We start from the raw sequence: 24,886 nt of genomic DNA, 5'->3' as shown, positions 1-24,886 counted from the left end.
TGTAAAAATTGAAATAGCTAACTTTGCAAAGCCAAGGGTCTTGGTTTGATGTTGAAATGAACGGTGGTAGGAATAATGTCAACTACAGTTCAATCTGTTCCCCAATGTCTTTTACTCATTTAAATAGCTTGCTGTTATCTGTAAACATTACACACATTTGGGTTATTGTAACCCCAATGAACACTGACTTCGGTAATTGACTTACTCCAAAATATTATCCCATAATTCTCACTAATTTGACCAACGTGTACAGATAAATTATTTTAGATTTATTTACAAAGGAAACAATATACAAATGAAGAAAAGCATGGCTAATGACAAGCCAGTGTATACAAGAATTAACTCTAAATACTCAACAAGTAAACTTTTCTCTGTTTACATGATTTCCTGTGGACCAACTACCTTGTCTTTCACAATGAGGTTTAAAGTATTGATTCAGAGAAGCTACTACCCTTGGTGGAAGAGAACAATACAGAAGCAAAGTGCTACAAAAGCTAGAAATATGAAATAAATGCTGGGAGCATTCAGCAAATCTCTGCTAAAAGAGTCCAATTAACATTTAAGGTTCATGACCTGACCTGCTGAGTACACATGGCATTTTATGTTTGTATTTTAGAGTTCAGCTGAACCTTGCTTCTGGATTAAGAGCTGAAAACTATTGAGTAGCTTCATTTATTGACCTTGGACCAAGAAGCTTGTTCTGCTATGTCAAGCAAATTGCTATGAGTCTGGAGTTGTCCAACGTAGTCAATAGGCATGGAAGGCAGAGTTCCTTCCTGAAGGATATTAATGAAGCAAGTTATTTATTTATTTAGAGATATATTGTGGTAACAGGCCCTTCTGGCCCAACGAGCCTGTGCCACCCAATTACACCCGTGTGACCAATTAACCTACTAACCCATCTGTGTTTGGAATGAGAGGGGGAACTGGAGCACCCCGAGGAAGCCAACGTGGTCACAGGGAGAATGTACAAACTCCTGACGGACAGCAGCAGAATTGGACCCACGTTGCTGGCGTAATATCGTTACACTAACCGCTAGACTACATGCGGCCCTTAAAAGGTCTTTCAAAATAAAGTTCATAGGACCAGAGTTGCTGCATGTATTTGAGGGGATAAGATAAATTTCCAGACAAAAATACTAATAAAAAGAAAATGGATAGACAGATGCATTGAGGTATTCTTGGTGATTAGTCACGATCGTATTGAATGGCAGAGAGATCCGAAGGGACCAAGTGTCCTGCTTTTCTGTGTTTCTTGGTTAGTTACTGAAACCAGTCCTTTTATATTCAAGCTTAATTAGATGTACGTAAAAAATCTCAGCTGCCCCTAGGGATTTGTATTGATGTTCCAGGATTATCTGCTCTGGATTACTGTATTAACAATTTACCACTATTATCCTATAGAACATCTACACTAAAACAAACCTGGTATATTCTGCTCTGAAATGTTCTTCTTGCAAGTCTATCTCTATGGAAAAAGTCAAACAAAATATTTAAGATTATTACAAATGAGAATGACTAGAAATAATTTTCTTCAGCTGTACTTTTAGATGGATCACAAAGTACTAAAGTGATCACATGGCACTTTGTAAAGTTTTCCACATTGTATCCATGCTTCATTACATCCATTGGCAAGAAAGCTGCATCCATTTTATATCCCAACTATTTTTCCTGATGCTAGAAATCTTTCAGTGAAGATGATTTAAGTCGGGATGCCACGGTGTGTCAGCGTTTAGCATGATGTTATTATAGTTCAGGGCATCGGGAGTTCAGAGTTCAGTTCCGGCGCCACCTGTAAGGAGTTTGTATGTTCTCGTCACCTCTGGTTTCCTCCCACAGTCCAAAGTTGTACCAGTTAGTAGGTGAACTGGTCATTGTGAATTGTCCTGTGATTAGGCTGGGTTTAAATAGATGAGTTGCTGGGCAGCACAGCTCGTTGGGCTGGAGCAGCCTATTCCACACTGCATCTCTGAATAAATAAATGTAATGACTTTCACGTTGCCTCTACCAAGAGAAGACACCACAAAGATCAGAAACACTCCAGCTCACTTATGAAGTGCACAAATAGGCAAGGCCCCATGAACATTTAACTCGCCAGTATCCAAGTCCCTTGATCCAAAGTGGACAACAGGTAGAGGCGCAGGGAATGAGGGTGGCATCCAGGTTAAGCTGTGTACTCCTCTTCACCTTGTCTTTTACTTTTATGATAACGCACATAATCACTGTGCAATGCCTTAAATACCTCCCTCACTCCCAATTGCAACAAAGCATTCAGAAAGCGGAGATCATTTTCCGTGACCAGATCCAGAAGGTGGTATACTCCCTCCGTCAAAGCTTTCTTCACGTCTGCATTCAGGGTGACCTGCAAGTAAGGAAAGAGTCTGGTAGAAACACTAAGAGAATGACAAGGTATGGATTTTGAAGGTATCAAAGCCACAGTGGGGGGGGGGGGCGTTCATAGGTTACTGCTGTTTAATTGGTAACTGAAGCACTCTGTACTTCCTTATGCAAGACGCTCACTGTGTTGGAAAATGTGGCCTTATGCCCCACACAGCAAGTTAAATATTTGCCCTAAATCTCAAATGGTTCCACGTATGACATGCTGTTCAGCTTGGCTCAGCTGGTGACACTCCTACCCAAGTCAAAAGATCCAAAATATTGTAGGTTCAATTCTTATTCCAGAGATTTGAACACACAATCCAGACTTACATTATCAACACACTAATGGGGGGGGGGGGGGGGGGGGGTGGCACAATGTATCAGATATTAATCCACACTGATGTTAAAACAAAGCTGGCTGGATTTATCTTCATGGTACACTTAAAAAATCTTGGGACTCAGATAACAGTGATATTAACCCAAATATTCAAACCAATATCAATCAACATAACTAAATTACGTGGGCATTATCACATTTGTTTGTCTTTGCACATTGCCTGTGATGTCAAAACTGACTGTGCACTTAGATGTTAAGGTACAACGGGAACCCAGAATTTAGAGAGTACTTATACTGAGCCTTGACAGAATCTTAAAATTCTCCTGAGCTCTTATAGTTGAGGTGTCACATTTTGTGGCTGTGATTACCTTTTGAAGTTCACTGATGTACTCTGCCACCATGAATGCAGAAAACATCCCAAATTCCTCTGGTTTTGAGACAACGTGAGTGTACATCCTTTCAACCTGCCGTGCACAGTCCAGGATCATTTCAGTTTCCATCACCGTACCTGAAATAAAACAATTCTTCAGCAATACAAGATAGTCCAGAGCTCCAAGCAAGCACCATTGTTTATGGATGCAGTTGCTGTCTAACTTCAGTATTAAAACATTGTAAAAATACTGCATTAGATTGTCAATAAATGTCAGTTGACCGCATTAATACTTCACATTGACAGCTCTTCATAAACACATCCAATATTTTGACACATTACTAGCTCACCATCGAAAAAAACATTTAACACATCACTGCACAACCAGATACAACATTACAGCACTATCGTCCTCTGCTTCTGGCCTAGCTGTGACAATTTAATTTTGTTCTGATAGATACCTCACACTCAGCTGAAGGAAGACTAGAAACAATTTTTGTAATCTGGGTACTCTATCAAATAAAGGTGTTTGATTCTCTTAATCTCAGTAAACAGTTGATAGTGCAGCACTGTGAATAGCTTTAAACATAGAAAATAGGTGCAGGAGTAGGCCATTCGGCCCTTTGAGCCTGCACCGCCATTCAGTATGATCATGGCTGATCATCCAACTCAGAACCCTGTACCTGCTTTCTCTCCATACCCCTGATCCCTTTAGCCACAAGGGCCATATCTAACTTCCTCTTAAATATAGCCAATGAACCAGCCTCAACTGTTTCCTGTGGCAGAGAATTCCACAGATTCACCACTCTCTGTGTGAAGAAGTTTTTCCTCATCTCAGTCCTAAAAGGCTTCCCCTTTATCCTTAAACTGTGACCCCTTGATCTGGACTTCCCCAACATCGGAAACAATCTTCCTGCATCTAGCCTGTCCAATCCCTTTAGAATTTTATATGCTTCAATAAGATCCCCCCTCAATCTTCTAAATTCCAGTGAGTATAAGCCTAGATGATCCAGTCTTTCTTCATATGAAAGTCCTGCCATCCCAGGAATCAATCTGGTGAACCTTCTCTGTACTCCCTCTATGACAAGAATGTCTTTCCTCAGATTAGGGGACCAAAACTGCACACAATATTCTAGGTGCAGTCTCACCAAGGCCTTGTACAACTGCAGTAGAACCTCCCTGCTCCTGTACGCAAATCCTTTTGCTATGAATGCCAACGTACCATTTGCCTTTTTCACTGCCTGCTGTACCTGCATGCCCACCTTCAATGACTGGTGTACAATGACACCCAGGTCTCGTTGCATCTCCCCTTTTCCTAATCGGCCACCATTCAGATAATAATCTGTTTTCCTGTTCTTGCAACCAAAGTGGATAACCTCACATTTATCCACATTAAACTGCATCTGCCATGAATTTGCCCACTCACCTAACCTATCCAAGTCACCCTGCATCCTCTTAGCATCCTCCTCACAGCTAACACCGCCGCCCAGCTTCATGTCATCCGCAAACTTGGAGATGCTGCATTTAATTCCCTCGTCTAAATCATTAATATATATTGTAAACAACTGGGGTCCTAGCACTGAACCTTGCGGTACCCCACTAGTCACTGCCTGCCATTCTGAAAAGGTCCCATTTACTCCCACTCTTTGCTTCCTGTCTGCCAACCAATTCTCTATCCACATCAATACATACCCCCAATACCGTGTGCTTTAAGTTTGCACACTAATCTCCTGTGTGGGACCTTATCAAAAGCCTTTTGAAAATCTAAATATACCACATCCACTGGCTCTCCCCTATCCACTCTACTAGTTACATCTTCAAAAAATTCTATAAAATTCGTCAGACATGATTTTCCTTTCACAAATCCATGCTGACTTTGTCCGATGATTTCACCTCTTTCCAAATGTGCTGTTATCACATCTTTGATAACCGACTCTAGCATTTTCCCCACCACCGATGTCAGACTAACTGGTCTATAATTCCCCGGTTTCTCTCTCCCTCCTTTTTTAAGAAGTGGGGTTACATTAGCCATCCTCCAATCCTCAGGAACTAATCCAGAATCTAAGAAGCTTTGAAAAATTATCACTAATGCATCCACTATTTCTTGGGCTACTTCCTTAAGCACTCTGGGATGCAGACCATCTGACCCTAGGGATTTATCTGCCTTTAATCCCTTCAATTAACCTGACACCACTTCTATTTCCGGAAGATTATTTATGTCCTCCTTAGTGAAGACAGAACCAAAGTAGTTATTCAATTGGTCTGCCATGTCTTTGTTCCCTATGATCAATTCACCTGTTTCTGACTGTAAAGGACCTACATTTGTCTTGACCAATCTTTTTCTTTTCACGTATCTATAAAAGCTTTTACAGTCAGTTTTTATGTTCCCTGCCAGCTTTCTCTCATAATCTTTTTTCCCTTTCCTAATTAAGCCCTTTGTCCTCCTCTGCTGGTCTCTGAATTTCTCCCAGTCCGCAGGTGTGCTGCTTTTTTTTGCTAATTTATATGTTTCTTCTTTGGACTTGATACTATCCCTAATTTCCCTTGTCAGCCGCGGGTGCACTACCTTCCCTGGTTTATTCTTTTGCCAAACTGGGATGAACAATTGTTGTAGTTTATCCATGTGATCTTTAAATGATTGCCATTGCATATCCACCATCAACCCTTTCAGTATCATTTGCCAGTCTATCTTAGCTAATTCATGTCTCATACCTTCAAAGTTACCCTTCTTTAAGTTCAGAACCTTTGTTTCTGAATTAACTATGTCACTCTCCATCTTAATGAAGAATTCCACCATATTATGGTCACTCTTACCCAAGGGGCCTCGCACAACAAGATTGCTAACTAACCCTTCCTCATTGCTCAATACCCAATCTAGAATGGCCTGCTCTCTAGTTGGTTCCTTGACATGTTGGTTCAGAAAACCATCCCGCATACATTCCAAGAAATCCTCTTCCTCAGCACCCTTACCAATTTGGTTCACCCAATCGATATGTAAATTGAAGTCACCCATTATAACTACTGTTCCTTTATTGCACGCATTTCTAATTTCCTGTTTAATGCCATCTCCAACCTCACTACTACTGTTAGGCGGCCTGTACACAACTCCCGCCAGCGTTTTCTGCCCCTTAGTGTTATGCAGCTCTACCCATATCGATTCCACATCCTCCAGGCTAATGTCCTTCCTTTCTATTGCGTTAATCTCCTCTCTAACAAGCAATGCTACCCCACCTCCTTTTCTTTCCTGTCTATCCCTCCTGAATATTGAATATCCCTGGATGTTGAGCTTCCATCCTTGGTCACCCTGGAGCCATGTCTCTGTGATCCCAACTATATCATATTCATTAATAACTATCTGCACATTCAATTCATCCACCTTGTTACGAATGCTCCTCGCATTGACACACAAAGCCTTCAGGCTTGTTTTTACAACACTCTTAGCCCTTATACAATTATGTTGAAAAGTGGAGCTTTTTGCTTTTTGCCCTGGATTTGCCTGCCTGCCACTTTTACTTTTCACCTTACTACTTTTTGCTTCTACCCTCATTTTACACCTCTGTCTCTCTGCACTTGTTCCCATCCCCCTGCCACATTAGTTTAAAGCCTCCTGAACAGCAGTAGGAAACGCTCCCCCTAGGACATTGGTTCCAGTCCAGCCCAGGTGCAGACCATCCTGTTTATACCGGTCCCACCTCCCCCAGAACTGGTTCCAATGCCCCAGAAATTTGAATCCCTCCCCCTTGCACCATTTTTCAAGCCACGTATTCATCTGAAATATCCTCCTATTTCTACTCTGACTAGCACATGGGATTCTGACTTGTGTGTAGCCACTAAGTCAACAAGGCACCTTAAAGCTATTTCACAGTTCATTTCTTCAGTCATACAGAAGAGTTTGTTCAAATCCATTGCTTAAAATAAAAAAGGGGAAAATTCAGAGTTCAAACATCTTTCTGACAGTAATGCTCCAAAGATTAAACAATTCTACAAAAAACCCTCACCACCTCCAGTTTTACAAAAGCACAATCTCTTCACTCCAATTCTAGCCTCCTTTGCATCCCTAAATTTTTAATCACTCTAGTGTTGATATTTTCCCTTTTGTTGCCTTGGCTGCAATCTCTGGAAACCCTTCCAAAATTCGATCCTTAAGATGAGCTTTAGAAGTTACCCATTTTCAATCAGATTTTGACCACCTGTCTCAGTGTCGCTCTGTATGGCATGGAGTCAACGTTGGCAATGTGCTTTTGAATACTTCACTACGTAAAATGCCCGTTGCTGATATTGATGCGGTATTTTAAAACCATGGGTTTAAAGCATGAAAACTGTACTGGCTCATGACATGTGGTATAACTACATAGTTTGTGGGTCAGGCCACACTTTCCATCATGTAATCCTATCTTCAGGACGTATTTGCTCTCCACATACCTTTCTCTCCTGCACCTTTTTGACGTCCTTTATGTATAACAGAAAGGAGAAGGCGGTTTAAACACTTGAGGAAGACTGGTGCTGCATTGAGCAAAACCTGTGTGACAAAGTTTAAAGAAAAGCATCAGTGAATATAGAAACATAGAAAACCTACAGCACAATACAGGCCCTTCGGCCCACAAAGCTGTGCTGAACTTTAGAAATTACCTGGGGTTACCCATAGTCCTCTATTTTTCTAAGTTCCATGTACCTATTCAAGAGTCTCTTAAAAGACCCTTTCGTATCTGCCTCCTCCACCATCACCGGCAGCCCATTCCACCCGACATCATCTCTGTACAGTCGGCCCTCCTTATCCGCGGATTCAACCAACCGCGGATCGGGAAAACCCAGAAGTTCTCTCTCCAGCACTCGTTGTTTGATGATGTACAGACTATTTTTTCTTGGCATTATTCCCTAAACAATACAGTATAACAACTATTTACATAGCATTTACATTGTATTAGGTATTATAAGTAATCTAGAAATGACTTAAAAGTGCAGGCAGTCCCCGGGTTATGAATGAGTTCCATTCCTGAGTCCGTCTTTAAGTCGGATTTGAAGTCGGAACAGGTACATCTGGTATTATGTAGCCTCAGTTAGTAAAACGTTTTTCTTAGTATATAGTATATATTTTACCTTTCTATGCATATAAAACACTTAAGAAACATACATATTTCAATAATTAAACCTCTGTGTTGCTTAGTAATAATTGTAGCTTTCATTGGGGCAGGGCCTTTCACATTCTCCATTAAAATTTTTCCGATCGTTGACTGACTGTAGCCTAATGCTTTTCCAATGACCGATGGTGTTTCATCTCTTTCTGATCGCTTTATTACTTCCACCTTATTTTCAATCGCGATCGTGATTATTTTCGTGAACAGAAACACTGCGGATTCAGAGCTGCGCCGCCAGGTCCTAACGTCCACTGCATGGAGACGTTAAATAAAGTCCGGGGTTCCGCTGGGTCCTAAAGACCACCACACGGATACATGTTAAATAAGGGACTTGAGCATCCACGGGGGGGTCCTGGAACCAATCCCCCGCGGATAAGGAGGACCGACTGTACCTACTTCCAAGCACCTTAAAACTGTGTCCTCTTGTGTTAGCCATGACAGCCCTGGGAAAAAGCCTCTGGCTATCCACACGATTAATGCCTCTCATCATCTTATACACCTCTATCAGGTCACCTCTAATCTTCCGTCGCTCCAAGGAGAAAAGGCCGAGTTCACTCAACCTATTCTCACTCAATCCAGGCAATCTCCCCCTTTCTATGGTTTCCACCTCCTATATACTTCAACAAGAACAAGAAACAATTCAAATGATGATTCAGGACTTCCAAATACAATCACAGTTTCAAAACGTTTCCCTCATTAACTCTTTCTGCAGGGTTTCAGTATGGAGCTCATCCCATCCTCAAGTAGCAGTTCCAGGATTAGTAGGATCACAAGATCCTACAAGAGGAAAATTCAGATTCACACAGCATGAAATCAAGTTCTTCAGCCCACTTAGTCAATGCTAACCATCAAGCACCAAATAACACTCATCCTATCTCTTTAATTCTCCACACATTCCCAACAATCCCCGTCAAATTCTACCATTCACCGCCACACAAGGGGCAATTTACAATGGCCAATTAATCCATCACCTGGCATGGTTTTAGGACGTGGGAGGAAACTGGAGCATTCAGAGGAAAGCCATGCAAACTCCACAGGTACAGCATCAGAGGTCAGGATCGAACTTGGCTTGCTGAGGGTATGAGGAAGCAGCTCCTTCCGTTGTTTTAATTATAGCCCATCAACAGCCAGTTTGCAAACAATTTTGAGACAAATGCACCAGTGATAATACTGGTGATTCTGAAACTTTTTAATGTTGAAACTATTAAAAGTCTCAACATTTTCACTGGCTTTGTCCCATGAACCAAAGGGAGGTCATCTAATATCTTCAACCTTTTCTCCAATTGAAGCTTCCTCCAGCCAAGCTAAGGGTATAATAGCCATCACAATAAATCAGTGCTTCAGACATAGATGACAGCCCTTCACTACCATGAAACATTGGCTCAAGGACTACAGACTGGGCAGGGGAAAGTGGGCACCGATTGAATGCAGTGATAGACCTGAATCAAGCAGCAAACCTGGTAACTGACTGCCCCAACAGCTGTACTGCAAGAAAAGGAAGGCAGTGAGCAAGAAATCACTGCTAGTCCAAGAGAACTGGTCTTGGCCCATTGCAACAGACTGACTAAAGAAAAGGCTTCCAAATACATTTCCCAGAGATAACTCCAGTAAAAGATGGGAGAAACTTGGCGATGACACTTACCTTCGGCTGAGACTGTATTATAGAAAATAGCACCTCGTGGATGGCGTGGAAAACCCTTGTGTATTCATCCAGTTTGAGCTGTTCTAGTGGAATGCACAAGAGAACGTCGAATGCAAGCGTCACGTGATGGGGATTTGTGAGTATACCCTCTCCTTGTTGGATCAGGATTGCCAAGGCCTCCAAGCTCAACACAGTAATCTTGTAGCCCCAAGGTTCATCAAGGTCTGTTTTCTTGCACAAAACCTGAAAAGCAAAAAGATTAAAAGGTGACCACAGTGATTGCTCCTGCCAATAGCTAGTTCCATCCCTGGGAATTTCTCAGAGGCCACCACAGGGTACATGTTCGGATACTCCCAGTCATGGAAGAAAGGCATTTTCATTTATAATGAGGTGCAGAGGGCAGTGGATCTCTCTGAACTTTTGACACCAGAGGATCATTGGGTAACAAGTTTATTCCCAACATGTACTGAGATGCAGTAACAAGTGTAACACGCTGCAAGGTTTCACTGCTAAGGCTAATGTAATGGTCTCTCTGCAATGTTTCACTGCTAAGGTAATGGTTTCTCTGTAGCAGTGATGTTATGACTAGAGATAACGGGGCTTTGGAATGCAGAGGCTATCCAATGGGAGACATGTTGTTTTCTTGTGTGTCTGGGAGCTGGGATTTTCGCAGCCTTTTGTCGGGGAGCGATGGAGAGAGAAGACGCCAATGGGGAGAGTCGGAAGACCGCTGGACGGAGTGGACTGAGGAGCGAGGGTCTGAGGGCCGGCTACACTTGAAGGTCAACAGGAACAAATGAACAGACAGTGAGTTCCAACAATGCGCAATAGACTGTTTCATAAGATTGGGCCCTTTTCTTTTTTTTTTGTTTCTTTACTAACCATATAGTCAAATTAATAATTATAAAGATCAATCATTTAATCACATATTGTGTACCATTTGATGTTTTGCAGTGCAGATTTGTAACCCGGCAACACATCACACAGCATCCATACATACGAGATTTCTCAGTTTGGCGGGGCCAGAAGTTGTTCCCTGGACAAACACGTGCTGGCCGAGCCTGAGGGTTACACATGCTTTTGTTGGCATGCCACCCAGACAGATCTATTCACACACAAGTACATCAAGGTAGTTAAAAAAAAAGCAGAATGCTGTGTAACAGAGAAAGGAAAATACAGTTAGACAAAGTGCAAGGCCTGTGGTGAGATGGACTGGGAGATTAAGAGTCATCCTTTTCATACAAGAAGAACTTGAATAGTTTTATAACAGCACGATGGAAACTATTCTTAAGCCCGTTGGTGCATCTTCTCAATCTTTTGTTACCTTCTGCCCTGCGGGGGGGGAGAAGAGAGAATGCCCAGGGTGGGAGGGGTCCTTGATCATGGTCAAGGAGAAGTTGATAAACTATTTGGAGATCAGGGAAGCAAGGCAAATGGGAATCTGGCACAGGAGATGAGGCAGATCACACTGAGTGGTAGGACAAGATTGAGGAGCCTGGTGTCTTCTACGTTCTTATACTTACCAGGAATGCTGTGATAACCTGAGGAGCTGAAAACCACATAATCTTTTCTACATTTTTCCTTAACGAGCACTTGAAAAGGATGGAGATGAGGATCACAGAGGACACGACATCCTGAATCAAAACAAAAATGGTTTCAGTGGGAACGTGAACCCGAAAAATAAAAAGGTCATGTTGTTTGGGGTGCAGCACCAGTGTCCCACTCACCAAGTGCCGTCCTTTCCGAAGATTGATGACCTCAATGCCCTGAACGATGGACTTTACTAAAAGGTAAAACTGATGCTCTGTGCACCGTTCAGATATGCAGGTGAGCAGTCCAATTAGCTGGGTATCCAGCGACTGAACGATCTGTGATGTTATCCATGGGGCTGGAAGAACACAAGACACAATTACTCTCAGGTAAACTACAGTTCAAGAGCACATTGCAACATAGCAGAAGACCTTATGGTACCATAGATCTGCACAGCATAAATGAAGTTGTCTAATGTGCCTCTTCTACTGCAGAATATTCAACTTTGCACTGGAATCACTCTAATGAAGAGTCTCAGATTAAAACACTGACTGTCTATTCCCCTCCATAGCTGCTGCCATAGTTCCTCCAGCACTTTGTGTGTGTCATTCTACAGTGGAGAAGAGACACTGTTCCATTGGACATCATCATCAGATGGGATACTCTAATATGCCTCTCGTGGTTTTCCCTCCTCCTGGGCCCCAAATTCTGGAACTTCCTCCTAAACCTCTCCAGCTTTCCCTTGCCTGTCTGATGCTGAGCATCAGCTCAAACACAGTGTGTTCAGGATAACCTGCAGGATGATGGTACAGCTTCAGCTCTGGGTGCCCGGCCTTGGCATGGTCACAGCACACACTTTCTGGGTCAGAATACTGTGCACAGAAATCCCACTCCAGAGACACGAGCAGCATCAGAGGCAGGTCAGCTTTACACATCTCATGCTTGATTCCAAGATCAGCAAGAGGTATTTCAAGTTGCCCTGGCTAATATGCTAATATTTCAATATATCTCCCTCTCCCTCACTAGACCGGGTCATCCTCATATTGCTGTTCCAGGACACTGCTGTGCACAAAATTCACTACATCCTAATACAGCTTCCTCTTCCAAATTACTTACATGCTGCAAACCACTTCAGGTGCCCAGGGCTTGAGAAAGGTGCTTCATAAATGTAAGTAAAAACACGAAATGCTGGCAGAACTCAGCAGGCCAGACAGCATCTATGGGAGGAGGTAGTGACGACGTTTCGGGCCGAAACCCTTCCCTCCTGAAATCTCTAAACCGCTTCCCTTTCTAATTATTTTCCAATTGTTTCTTTACTCCTTTTTTTTTGCACCCGTGAGTATATGTTGTTTTACTTATTGATTTTCCTTATCTGTCTTTCCTTTTTACCGAGTCTAATACTTATATTTTCCCATGGGTTTTTTTTTCGTAAATAGCGAACTTATTTACTTTGATATATATATATATATTTACAATCGTTTATTCAGCACAGCTATACATATATATTTTCTGGAGCCACCGGAGTTTTGGGTTGGGAACGTTAGAATTAGTCTTCAGCCTCCCTTGGCTGATTTCTCTCTTTGGGGGGAGGGAAGGGGAAATGGGTTCTTCCAGAAAGCTGATTGGATGTTTTTACTGTTTTATTTATTCACTATCTACATGTCTGTGATTACCCTTTATATATTACTAAAGGATACTTGATGGATTCTTTTATTAATATACTCAGTTTTAATGTGAAAGGTCTAAATAACCCTGTTAAACAAAATAAGATTTTCTCTTATATCCGGAAACTTAAAACTCGTATAATCCTTCTCCAAGAAACCTATATTTGTAAAGATGATATTTTATGTTCTTTCAAAGGATGGAACTGTTCTTTCACCCTCTCAATCTAGATCGATAGGCGTCTCTATCCTGTTTGATCAGAATGTATCCTTTATTCAACACAATGTAATTTCTGATAGAAATGGGCGCTTTGTTATTGTTTTGGGTAGTCTTGAGAATAAACTAATCGTATTTGCGAATGTATACGCTCCAAATACAGATGACTCCTTGTTCATTGAACGTCTTTTCTCTTTTCTGCCTGATTTGAATCGGTATCCCTTAGTGATGGGTGGAGATTTTAATTTTTGGCTTGACCTATATTAGACCGCTCTTCAAGTAAAACCCGTCACTAATAATTCAGTCCTACTTTTTAAATCTTTTCTATTTCAATGTGGTATTCTCGACGTGTGGCATTTTTTACACCCTCAAGAAAAGGAATATTCATATTTCTCTCAGGTTCATCATATGTACTCTCGGATTGACTACTTTTTTATAGATAGAAACTTGCTTCCACTGGTACGATCCTGTGATTATAAGGAGATTGCTTTGTCTGATCATGCCCCTGTGATTCTGGCTTTACGATTACCTGTTTACTCTGTACCAAATAGAAGTTGGCGTTTTAACTTATCAATGTCATCTGATAAAAATTTTCTAAAGTTTCTGGAAAACCATATTACTTTTTTCTTTAAAGAAAATTTTAAAGGAGATACTGCTGGTAATATAGTCTGGGATACTTTTAAAGCATATATTCATGGAGAAATTATCTCTTACTCTACCTATATAAAGAAAAAAGCTGACAAAGAAAGGTCTGACCTAGCAGCGATATTAAAAGATCTTGATCGAAAGTATGCCCTATCTCCAGATCCAAGTATATATAATAAGCGTATTGAAATCCAATCCAAGTATAATCTTCTGCTGACTTACCCAATTGAAATGACAGCTGTTGAGAGATAAAACTCAATTTTACATTCACGGGGATAGAACTGGTAGTTTATTAGCCAGTCGCTTAAAATTTTTTACAGTTAATCGTCAAATCACAGAAAATTTTAAAGATAATGGAACTAAGATATCCGACCATTCTGAAATTAACAACGTATTTAAAGACTTTAAGTTGTATCAGTCTGACTCTTCTTCAGATGATACCTATATGAATGCTTTTTTCAGTAATATCAATATTCCTACATTGTCTGCTGATAGTCTAACACAGTTAGATCAGCCTATTTCCAATGAAGAAGTGGCTGAGGCTATACGTGCTTTACATTCTGGTAAGACCCCAGGACCTGATGGCTTTCCCAGGGAGTTTTATAAAACTTTCACTACGTTACTTACACCTTATTTATCCTCTGTTTTATCAGAGTCCTTTAAATCAGGTAAACTCCCTCAATCTTTTTATGAAGCTTTTATTTCTCTTATTCTTAAAAAAAATAAAAACCCAGCTGAATGTTCTTCATACAGATCGATTTCTTTATTAAATGTTGATGCAAAAATTTTATCCAAAATCTTAGCTCAAAGACTTGAAAATATTTTACCATCTATTATATCACATAACAACTTCTAAAAGACAGACAGGTACATGGGTTTAGAAGGTTATGGGCTAGATACTGGCAAATGGGACTAACCTGGATGATGGATTTAGAAGGTTATGGGCTAGATACTGGCAAATGGGACTAGCCTGGATGATGGATTTAGAAGGTTATGGGCTAGATACTGGCAAATGGGACTAGCCTGGATGATGGATTTAGAAGGTTATGAGCTAGATACTGGCAAATGGGACTAGCCTGGATGGACACTTGGTCAGCATAGACCAGATTGGCTGAATAATCTGTTTCGGTTATGTGTGATTTTCTGGCATGGGCAAGCAGACAGCAAATCAGCAGATAATGAGGACTGACCACGTTTAGATAAGGAAACGGGCAAGACTCTTACCTGCCAGCAGAGCTTTCACAGCACAGAAGATGGAGGGGATTCCAGTCGCAATATTGTGATCAGAGCCAAGCTTTGCTGATGAACAAAACACTCGCAGGAAGTCGAGCTGTTTACGAAGTGGGTCCAGCTCTTGGGTGGAGGTGGCGAGTTGGTGCAGAACCTGGGAACAGATGCTCTGATACAGGCTTCCATGCATCAGCCCCGTCTCGTCCGGACTCCTTCCCTCACTGGTCACAGCTCTTCGCTCCTCTTTCAGACACAGTTCTGCCTCCAGAAGGGCAGTGACACAAGGCACGGTGAACGTCTGATCCAATCCGTTTCTGTCGAAATGTGACTGCAGAATGGGGCCCGAGAGGCCAGTGAGCTGGCTCAGAAGAGACGGCAGGCCGCTGATAAGCTGACTCTTCTCAGACTGCCGCACTGTGGTTTGGATCACGCTGCTCAACGCCAACAGGGCCACCATGAGCAACTGCTCTGCCACGAGCTTGCATTCCTCGTTCTCCTCTGCACTCGCCCACTTGTCGGAGAGGAAACCAATGAGCTGCTCCAAGTTAAGGCACATGCTTTGCTTCCTTTCAACAATCTTCTGGACAAAGTTACTGAGAAAGCATTGGAAGCTGTGGAGTAGCTCGGACCAGGCCGGGCAATCCAGGGAGGGGGACAGCTCACTGCTCACGACAAACAAAGGAGCCATGACCTTCTCTAGAATGTCCCCAGCATGTGCCAGCCTGAAAACTGCCTTCCCATTGGTGCCGGTCACCAAGACCGTGAGGAGAAAGTAACACTTGCCCAAAACCTGCAGGTACTTGGAGGCATTGCTCTTTTTGGAGCCGGGTCGGAGGGCGGTGACCAGGGACGCCAGCAAGAGGAAGGCTTGAAGAAGATCGGTGCACGAGAGGTAGTCCAACCTCAAAGCAGAGAGCAGATCCAAAATCTGCAGGAGGACGTCCAACCGCTCTGTTGGCAAGGTGAGAAGCGGAGTGCCTTTTATCGACGAGAACACGAACTGGGGTGAATCGAGGGGTGACGTCTCTTGGGAGGGCATGGAAGAGGAGAACAGTAGTCCCCAGTTGCTGCTGGTCTGGTGGCCCTCACCCCGAGAGGCGTGGACATTGGCTGCCAGCTGCTCCAGTAACCCTGAGGGCAATCCACTTCCAGGGGCAGTGACCAGATGCCTCACCCTCTGGGTCAGACCGAGTAAGATCTCGTGGTAGAGAGCCTGGAGTTCCGGAAGAAGAGTGCTGTTGAGCAAACTTTCACACATGGCTGGAATGGAAAGTGAGGTCCCCACATCTGGCCGCACCCCCCGAGCGCCCTTCTGCAGGAGGCTGGCGACCACCACCTCGGCAACGTAAGCGACCTCCTCCTGGGGGAGGTGGGGGACCAGGAGGGCAAGGTTGGCGGTGACCAGGCGCCAGTGCGCCACGCCGCAGGTGTCCCTGTTCAGTGTGCTCAGCTGCCCGTCCCACCTTTGTGCCCCAGCACCCTGGACAGCGGCTTTTCCGGAGGAGATGACAAAGGAAGCAGAGGACCTCAGGCACAGCCGCTCCGCCTCCGTCAGTTCGCCGGGCCGCATCATGATCCTCTTCATCTTCTGCAGCGACAGGAGCCGGGCGAAATGCTGGCCGAGCTCACCGCCTGGTCCCGCCGCCTCAGCCGCCTCCCTCCACTCCGCCGCGCTCACCTGTGGGAGGAGGCAGCAGAAGTCCCAAGCGTCCGCCTCTGCTTTGCCGGCCCGGGGAGAGGGCGAGACGTACTTGCTGCAGTTCAGCCGCAGCATGTGGTCAATTTCTACCCAGGTGCAGCCGAGAATCAGCCCCGCACTCCTGGCGTCTGGGGCCCACACGGGAGAGCCCGTACCACCGGCATGTTTGCCCGTGCAGAGGAGGGGGACCACGGCTCTTTCAGCCATCCTGGCCATCAGGGCCTGGGTGGACCGGATTACCGGCACTGGCGTTTTGTCATTGAGAGTCCTCATGTTGAAGAGGACGGTGTGTAGTAAGGTGCTCATTGTGAGGACCTTCAGAGCTTCATCAGGGCTCTCCACCACATCGGGGATCAGTGATTCCAAGCACTTCAGGATCAAGTCCCAAATATCCAAGACCTGACTGTTTGTTACTTCCAGGAGGCACTCATGCAGTTTCTTTGTGAGGCTCTCGGAGAGGATGGGCTGCCTCAACTCATCGGCAGCCGGCCGCGAGACGATGTCCAGCACCTCCTTGAACACCCTGGGCAACTGTCGCAGTTTGGTGTAGGTCTCCAGCAGGGTGCTCAGCAACAAGTCCTGGGCTTTCCTCACCCTCGGGTCACTGACGTCAGCGTCAATCCACGCCAGCGACACCAACTCATCCAGACATGGCTCCACGATCAGGTGGTTCAGTAGAATCAAGGTCCTCAGGCATCTGAACCAGGCCGCAGTACCCGGGCGAGGGTAGGTCAGCAGCATTTCCGCAAACCTGCTGTAGCAAGTGAACTGCACCCCGTCACACCGGATCTTGTCCACGGAGACGTTGTAGATGTTGTTGACGAAGATCAGGTTGAGCAGCTGATCCAGAGCCAGGAGCCCCGGGTTCCACTCCACAGACGCCCCGTCCTCAGCACCCCGGGCCACTGGGAGCTGCAGCACGTCCAGGAACTTGGTGAAGATGTGGAAACAGAGAAGCTGATTTCCATCCTTGCAGTACGATTCAACAGACAGCTTGTAAAGCATCGGGACCGAACCAGCGACGATGGCAAAGTGCAGGTCCGAGCTGAAGAACGCAGCGTCGGCTAACTTTAGAAGTATCGTTTCAGTGGGTGCAGTCAGCCCTTTGGAAAAGCCTGCCTTCTTCCCTTGAGAGCCCTCACTCGGCAAGAGCTCCTCTCGGTACGAGTTCAGAAAGTCAGTGTGGAACAGACCGTTCTGAAGGGCGGCCTGGATCTTATTGCATATTTCCCTGCTGAGGTGTTGCCGCACTGACGCCGCGTCCTCACCCACCCAGCACCTGGAGGACAGCAGGTGGCGCAGGAGGAGAAAGGGCTGGAGCAGAGAGCTGCACATCTGCAGAAACATCCGGGGCTGGTTGCTCTGCTGCCTCTGCCTGACGAGGTACTGGTTCAACACCAAGAGGAGGATGTCGAAGAGCTGTGCAGAGCGCAGGGCTTCCGCCGATTTCAACCTGCTGCAGGCTAGGCTGCACAGCTTGCACAGCAGATCAACCAACAACTCGTACTTGCTGGTGTAGATGATGGAAAAGGCAGGAGACGTGAGAATTCCCTGACAGCAGCTCAGCACCGTGGGAAGACTTGATGTATCAACATTTAGGGGCTCGTCACTGGAACATGCCAAGATCCTCTCGTTTATAATCTAAAACACAGATTTTAAGAAACACTGATTATGTATCTCGCAAATTCAAGCGTTACTAATGAACTACCCAAATAACCTTCCTTCTTTAAGTTCCTTGTCAAAGCTTACCACTTTGAGCAAATCCCTCATGACTTCTGTGCCAGTGTCAAATTTTGGTTGATATTTTGAATCGTGTTGAGGTTTTTTTAAACTGTAGAGTTGCTATGCAAATTCAGCTTTGTTTTTAAGCACAGTCCAAATTACACCACTGCACGGACACAGAGAGTTCATCTCAAGAAGTCCACATTGGTGTTCAGAAATTCCATAGGCCTTCTGTCAACTTCCTAATATCAACCAAAAAAAATCAGCTTTTATCCCTTTTCCCCCTTATCCAGTTTCTACATATATGCATTCTTGTCACAGTGCAACTATCCAATAAGGGAGCAAGTTGACTATTTTAAATACATATTTCTGGATCACCTAATGGGGTTATGGATGAATATCTCATATGTTGGACTCCCCACAAGTGGAATCAAATCCAGTTGAACCATATAACAGTTTTAAACTCAAATCACCTAACAGCTCAAACTGTTCAACCTCCAAACAGATTTATGAGGAGTCTTTTGTACCCGTGTGGTTTGTATACATTAAACTCACACTAGGACATCACGGACCGATTGCAGGGGATCCTCAAGGGTGAAGGTGAACAGTCGGAAGTGGTAGTGCATGTCGGCACAAATGACATCGGGAAGAAGAGGAAGGACATTCTGCAGCGGGACTTCAGAGAACTCGGAAGAAGTCTGAAAAGCAGGACTCCCAGGGTGGTTATCTCTGGTTTGCTTCCAGTTCCTCGTGCTGGAGAGGGCAGGAACAGGGAGATAATGGATCTGAATGTGTGGCCTGGGAAGTTGATCAGTGAAGGAGATAAAGAGCTAGAAGGGGGAGAATCTGATAGGAGAGGACAGAAGACTGTGGAAGGAAGGGAAGGGGGAGGAGCACCAGAGGGAGATGATGGGCAGGTAAGGAGATAAGGTGAGAGAGGGAGACAAGAATGGGGAATGATGAGGGGGTGGAGGGGCATTACCAGAAGTTCGAGAAATCAATGTTCATGCTATCAGGTTGGGGGCTACCCAGATGGAATACAAGGTGTTGATCTTCCAACTGAGTGTGGCCTCATCCTGGCAGTAGAGGAGGCCATGGAATGAATGACATGTTGGAATGGGAAGTAATATTGAAATTGATGGCCACCGTGAAATCCCACTCTTTGTGTTCAAAGGAGTGAAGCGGTCTCCCAATCTATGTCCAGTCTCACTGATGTACAGGAGACCACACCAGGATCATTGGATAGCTGACCCCAACAGACTCACAGGTGAAGTGTTGCCTCAGCTGGAAGGGCTGTTTGGGGCCCCGAGTGGTAGTGAGGGAGGAGGTGTAGGGGCGACTGTAGCACTTGGCCCACTCACAAGGATAAGTACCAGGAGGGAGATCAATGGGGAGTGACGAATGGACAAGGGAGTCACGCAGGGACCGATCCCTGCAGAAAGTGGAGGTGAGGGAAAGATGTTCTGGAGGTGGGATCTCATTGGAGATGGTGGAAGTTACGGAGAATTATGTGCTGGACACAGAGGCTAGAGGGGTGGCAGGTGAGGTCAAAAAGGAATCCTATTCTTAGTGTGGCAGCAGGAGGATGAGGTGAGGGCAGATGTGCGTGAATGGAAGAGATGCGGGTGAGGGCACCATTGAAAGTGGAGGAAGACAAGTCTCTTTCTTTGAAGGCGGACATCTCAGTTGTTCTGGAATGAAAAGCCTCATCTTGAGAGCAGGTGAGGTGGAGACAGAGGAACTGAGAGAAGGGAATGGCATTTTTACAAGTGACAGGGTGGGAAGAGGTATAGTGCAATCTGCTTCCGTATTTCTTTGTGCCACAACTGCTGGTAATTTCCAAAAAACACTGGAAGACAGTGTTCGTAAAGCACAGCATAAAAGCATGTTCTTTCTCCCTTCCAGCTCTCCCGCCACTAATTAACCCATTCCTGCCAAGACAGAAGTGATGACTGGCAGCAATCTCTTTCCTGACTGGGGTGCAAGCCAGCTCACCTGAGGGATCGAGAAGCGAATTGTGATGGTCTTCCCTTTCTCCATCAGCTTCTGCACTTTTCTGCTGTGAAGAACGTCATCCAGATAGGACCACAGTCCTTCCACAATTTCAGCTCCAAAATGGAGCTTCTTGCTGTAGTATCCAGTTAAGGCATGGCTCACCCAGTCGAGTAAAACCTTGAGGCGGCAAGAGAACAAGAGATCACAGTGAGAAGTTGCATACAACCTGATACCATTCAAGTGTGACAAACTGTACATAATACAGCATTTATTTGATTTGCGTGAAATACAAGGACTTTAATATCTCCTTCTCTGATTTATTATTGTACTTTCAATTCCCTTTACAACTGAGCTGCTTCCCAGTTCCCGTCATTGCTGCCACACAGTGGGTTGGAAGGAAAGAACAGACCTGCCACACTGAAAACGCAGCCTGGTCTCATAGTAAAGCGTACCTCAGTTTAACTTGGGATCCAAATCCGTCCCTTTCAAACTCTATCCCAATAGATCCAGCACACGTCAGCTGGCAAGGGCACTCGCAGACATTTTTAACCCCTGCCTGCTTCAGTCTGAAGTTCCTGCCTGTTTGAGACACTATCACCCCAAGCAAGTTAACTGCCCAGTGGCTCCGACACCTACCATCATCAAGTGCTCAGAGAAGCTGGTCAGGTCATGTTCCCAGACAACCCCGACCCACTGCAATTCACCTACTGCAAACACAGGTCCTTGGCAGATGCTACCTTGTCTGGCCCAACAACCGTCTCTGGAGCATCTGGGCAGTAGCAACACCTACATCAAACTGGGATTCAACATCTCCCTTTGCAACTGGGTCCTAGACATCCTGACCATCGGACCACAATCGTTAAGGAAAGACAGGAACGTCTCTACCACACTAGTGCCCCATACCCTGTACACTCACGACCGTGTGGCCAAGAGTCTGCTCTAAGTCCATAGTTTGCAGATGATACCACTGTAGCAGGCTGTACCTCAAATAACGATGAGTCACATACAAGAAGGAGGTAAAGGGCCCAGTGACTTGGTGGCATGACAACAACCTTTCCCTCAACATCAGCAAAACAAAAAAATGATTACTGACTTCAGTGTTGGGGGGGGATAGTAGAATACATGCTTTTGCTGACTTCAGTGGAGCTGAGGTTGAGAGTTTCAAGTTACTAGGACTGAATGTGACCAAGAGCCTGTCGTCGTCCAACCACGTTGCCCCGGACAAAAAGAGCTCCTCACCTCTGCTTCCTCAAGGAGTTAAAGAAACCTGGCATGTCCCCTTTGACCCTCACCAATTTTTGTTGCTGCACCACAGAAACCAGATGATTCACGGCTTAGTGCGACAACCGTGCACGTACCTGCAGAGTCATGGCCGCAGCTCAGCAAATTGTGGAAACCAGTCTCCCCTCCAAAGAATGCACCACCAGGCTCCAGGTCAGCTCCTATCCTGCTGTTGCGAGAATTTTGACCTCGCAATCTATCCCGTTTTGACCTTGCACCTTATTGTCTACCAGCACTTTCTCTACATCTGTAACACTTTAATCTGCACTATTATTTTTCAGAATCATAAGCCATGTACTACCTCAATACACGGCTGAAATACATCGATCTCCAAGTAAGACAAGTTTTTCAATGTACCTCATACCTGCTACAAGAATAAGCTAACTTATTGAATTTTGGGAACATTTTATAACTCAGAAATCCATCTGTGGTTTATCGTGGAAAGATCCCAATGTTAAAACACATCAATCACAGGAGAACAAGCAGGAATCAGCCATCACATCCTCCCAATTTACCTCATCACTTACTCTGTTTAATCTCCTGACTTGAGGAAATATTTAGATCTTTGCAGAGCACACTGCAAGATGCCAGAATCACTTCGATTTCTCACATTACTATATGCAAAATTTGATCACAAATAATTACAATTGCCATACAGTTCTTGACTTCAGTTCTGAACACGTTAACTCAAAGTCCTAATGCAACATTGACGGTATTGTCATCGTCAGAAGATCTCAGCAGCTGTGGGAACAGGGGGCAGAGAAGAGAGATTGGAACTGAAGTGAGTTATTTTAATACTTATCTAGGAAAAAAAGTTGTGGTGGGAAATCCACAGCCTTATGGGCAGCAGGTGCATTTGTAATAAAAAGAATTTGGATAAGTAGAATGGGAATGGGCAGGAGATTTGAGCAGACTGGATAGCTTATTCAGACAGCCAGCACTGGCCCCCTTCATACCGCTGGGCTTCATGATCCAGACTTTCTGCATCCCCTACAGCAAGCAGTATCTTGTGACTTCTCCCTCTAACCACCCACCAGTTCCCATACACAGAATGGAAAGTTCAACAGTCTATTACAGCCAGACTGACATAGCACACTCTTTTTAAGTTCCCCTCTTCCTTTAGAAAATATTACTTTTGTAGAGAGGGAGTCTTAGTGACAAAGTTTTGTTGCTTTTAAAAGCAGGCAGAAGCATACAAAAATAAACCGGGTCAAAGGTGTCAGATTACAGAGGTAGTGTTTTCAGGACTGGTCACCAAAGGAGTACAGGGTGTTGATGTAATTCCAGAAAGAGAAGAGACAGGTTGAAGTTCAGGGACAAAATTCTGGAACCTGCAGAACATGGAACTGAAGGTCTGACCATTAATAATGGGACAGTAGAAATCAGGGATTAACAAGTGGCCAGATTTGAAGGAAGTCAGAAACCCCAGAGAGGTCATTGGGCAGAAGGAGGTTACCGTGATGCGGAAGTTCAGAAACGAATTTTGGAAAAAAAACATTTGCATTTTAAAACCAAACCCAAAGGATATCTGAAGAGTTCCAGTTATGCACCTGTTCCTTGTTGGGCAAAAAGCACTGCTGTGAAATCCAGGCAAATCGAGCTAATTTCAGTTTGTCTTCCCAAGGTGTCTTTGCACTCTTGAGCTTCAGGTGAATCCCAGAGTAAATTGCAGCCATGATCTGTAACTGAGAGGACAATGTTTGGAATTAGAATGAATGCAGTTTAAACCAGTCTAGGTTTTATACTAGTGACTCTCCATACCACCTCATGAATCCCAGTGGTGGTACCACTCTTGGCTTTGAGCCTCAAGGCAGAGTTTCACAGTGCTAAGAGAATACAGCATGGACAGAGATGTCGTATTTCAGATGTGAGTGCTGCTTGCCAAGCCCACTGAACACCTACTTGATGGAATAGATGGGTGGGTAATAAGGCACCACCTACCACACCATCCAGAGACCTACCCCAAACAAGAACATTAGAGAAAAGAGCTGAAGCAAGTCACTCGTACCTTCAATAACTTCACAGCTAATCTAGCCCTGGCCTCAACATCACTTTCCCACTCTCACTCTATTCTCCCTTGATTCCCTTGTCATACAAATATTCAACCTCTTCCTTGAATATAGTCTTCAGCTCCCTGGAATAGGGATGGCTGAAGGATTGCAATGTTCTGAGAGAAGAAATGGTTCCTCTTTATTCCTCAGCTTTTGGAACACCCATTAGGAGAAACAATATCTTTCTTTCCAACATGTCCAACCACAGAATCTTATGCTTCAATAAAATCAAGTCTCCTTCTTCAAAACTCTAATGAGAAACCCTGGACCAAGGGGGTCAGGGAGGACACAAGTCCTACAGTAAAAAGATCACACTACCTCACCCATCCAACCCTACTGAAGAGTCTTCCCTTCCCACACTGGCATCATCAACCCCCTCAGAACTAACAAAAGCAGAGCTGCAACAAGTTGTCTCCTGCTAAGAGTCTATCTGAGAAGAAATGAAAATGCAGTTAAGAAACTTAATGTCCAGCACAGACCATCTTTGGTCAAACAGTTTCCACTTCTACAGATGTCCATGTCAATTTTATCCACAAGTTAAAACATATACAAAAAAAATCACCCAATCTGGTAACCATATCGCCACAGTATTATTATGGATGACGTGAAAAGTACATGTGACTAACAGAAAGAATTACTAGAAGTTGTGTAGAAAGGAAACTAATTCTGCCGAGTGCAAGAACAAATATCAGGCCTGAATACAACAATGTGTGTGTGTGTGTGTTCCTCTGTGTTGATCTGGGTTTGTAGAAGTGTCCCCACACCCGTAGCGAAATTAAACAGCAATGGTGCAGCCCATCAAAGCAGTTAGGTTGGATGGATCAACCCCAGTGTGCGGCACGGTTTCGTGGGGGGGGATCCTGCCCTTACCCCGGGGTGCAGATCGCTCCAGGGTCTCCCTTCCCGGTTCCGCTCGCGTACACGTGCCGATCCACCAGTCCCTGGCGTCACATGACCCCTCCCGCGACCTCTCACCCCGCGCACGCAGCCAA

General features: G+C 44.6%; 1 protein-coding gene across 1 annotated transcript; it reads right to left on the bottom strand.

Annotated features, from left to right (window-relative positions):
* Nucleotides 1-248: 248 nt before the first annotated feature.
* On the bottom strand, nt 249-24,870 carry urb2 (URB2 ribosome biogenesis homolog). Its single transcript, XM_073051410.1, has 10 exons — nt 24,765-24,870; nt 23,394-23,528; nt 20,563-20,739; nt 15,141-18,486; nt 11,591-11,751; nt 11,387-11,497; nt 9,864-10,106; nt 7,509-7,605; nt 3,085-3,224; nt 249-2,362 (listed from the first exon to the last, which is right to left on the bottom strand). Exons 2-10 carry the CDS (start codon nt 23,517-23,519, stop codon nt 2,165-2,167), a joined length of 4,599 nt encoding a protein of 1,532 aa, XP_072907511.1. The 5' UTR covers nt 23,520-23,528; nt 24,765-24,870; the 3' UTR covers nt 249-2,164.
* Nucleotides 24,871-24,886: the final 16 nt, after the last annotated feature.

Source organism: Hemitrygon akajei, chromosome 7 (genome assembly GCF_048418815.1).
Source record: "Hemitrygon akajei chromosome 7, sHemAka1.3, whole genome shotgun sequence".
NCBI lineage: Eukaryota > Metazoa > Chordata > Chondrichthyes > Myliobatiformes > Dasyatidae > Hemitrygon > Hemitrygon akajei.
This window is presented reverse-complemented; position numbering and strand designations above follow the sequence as displayed.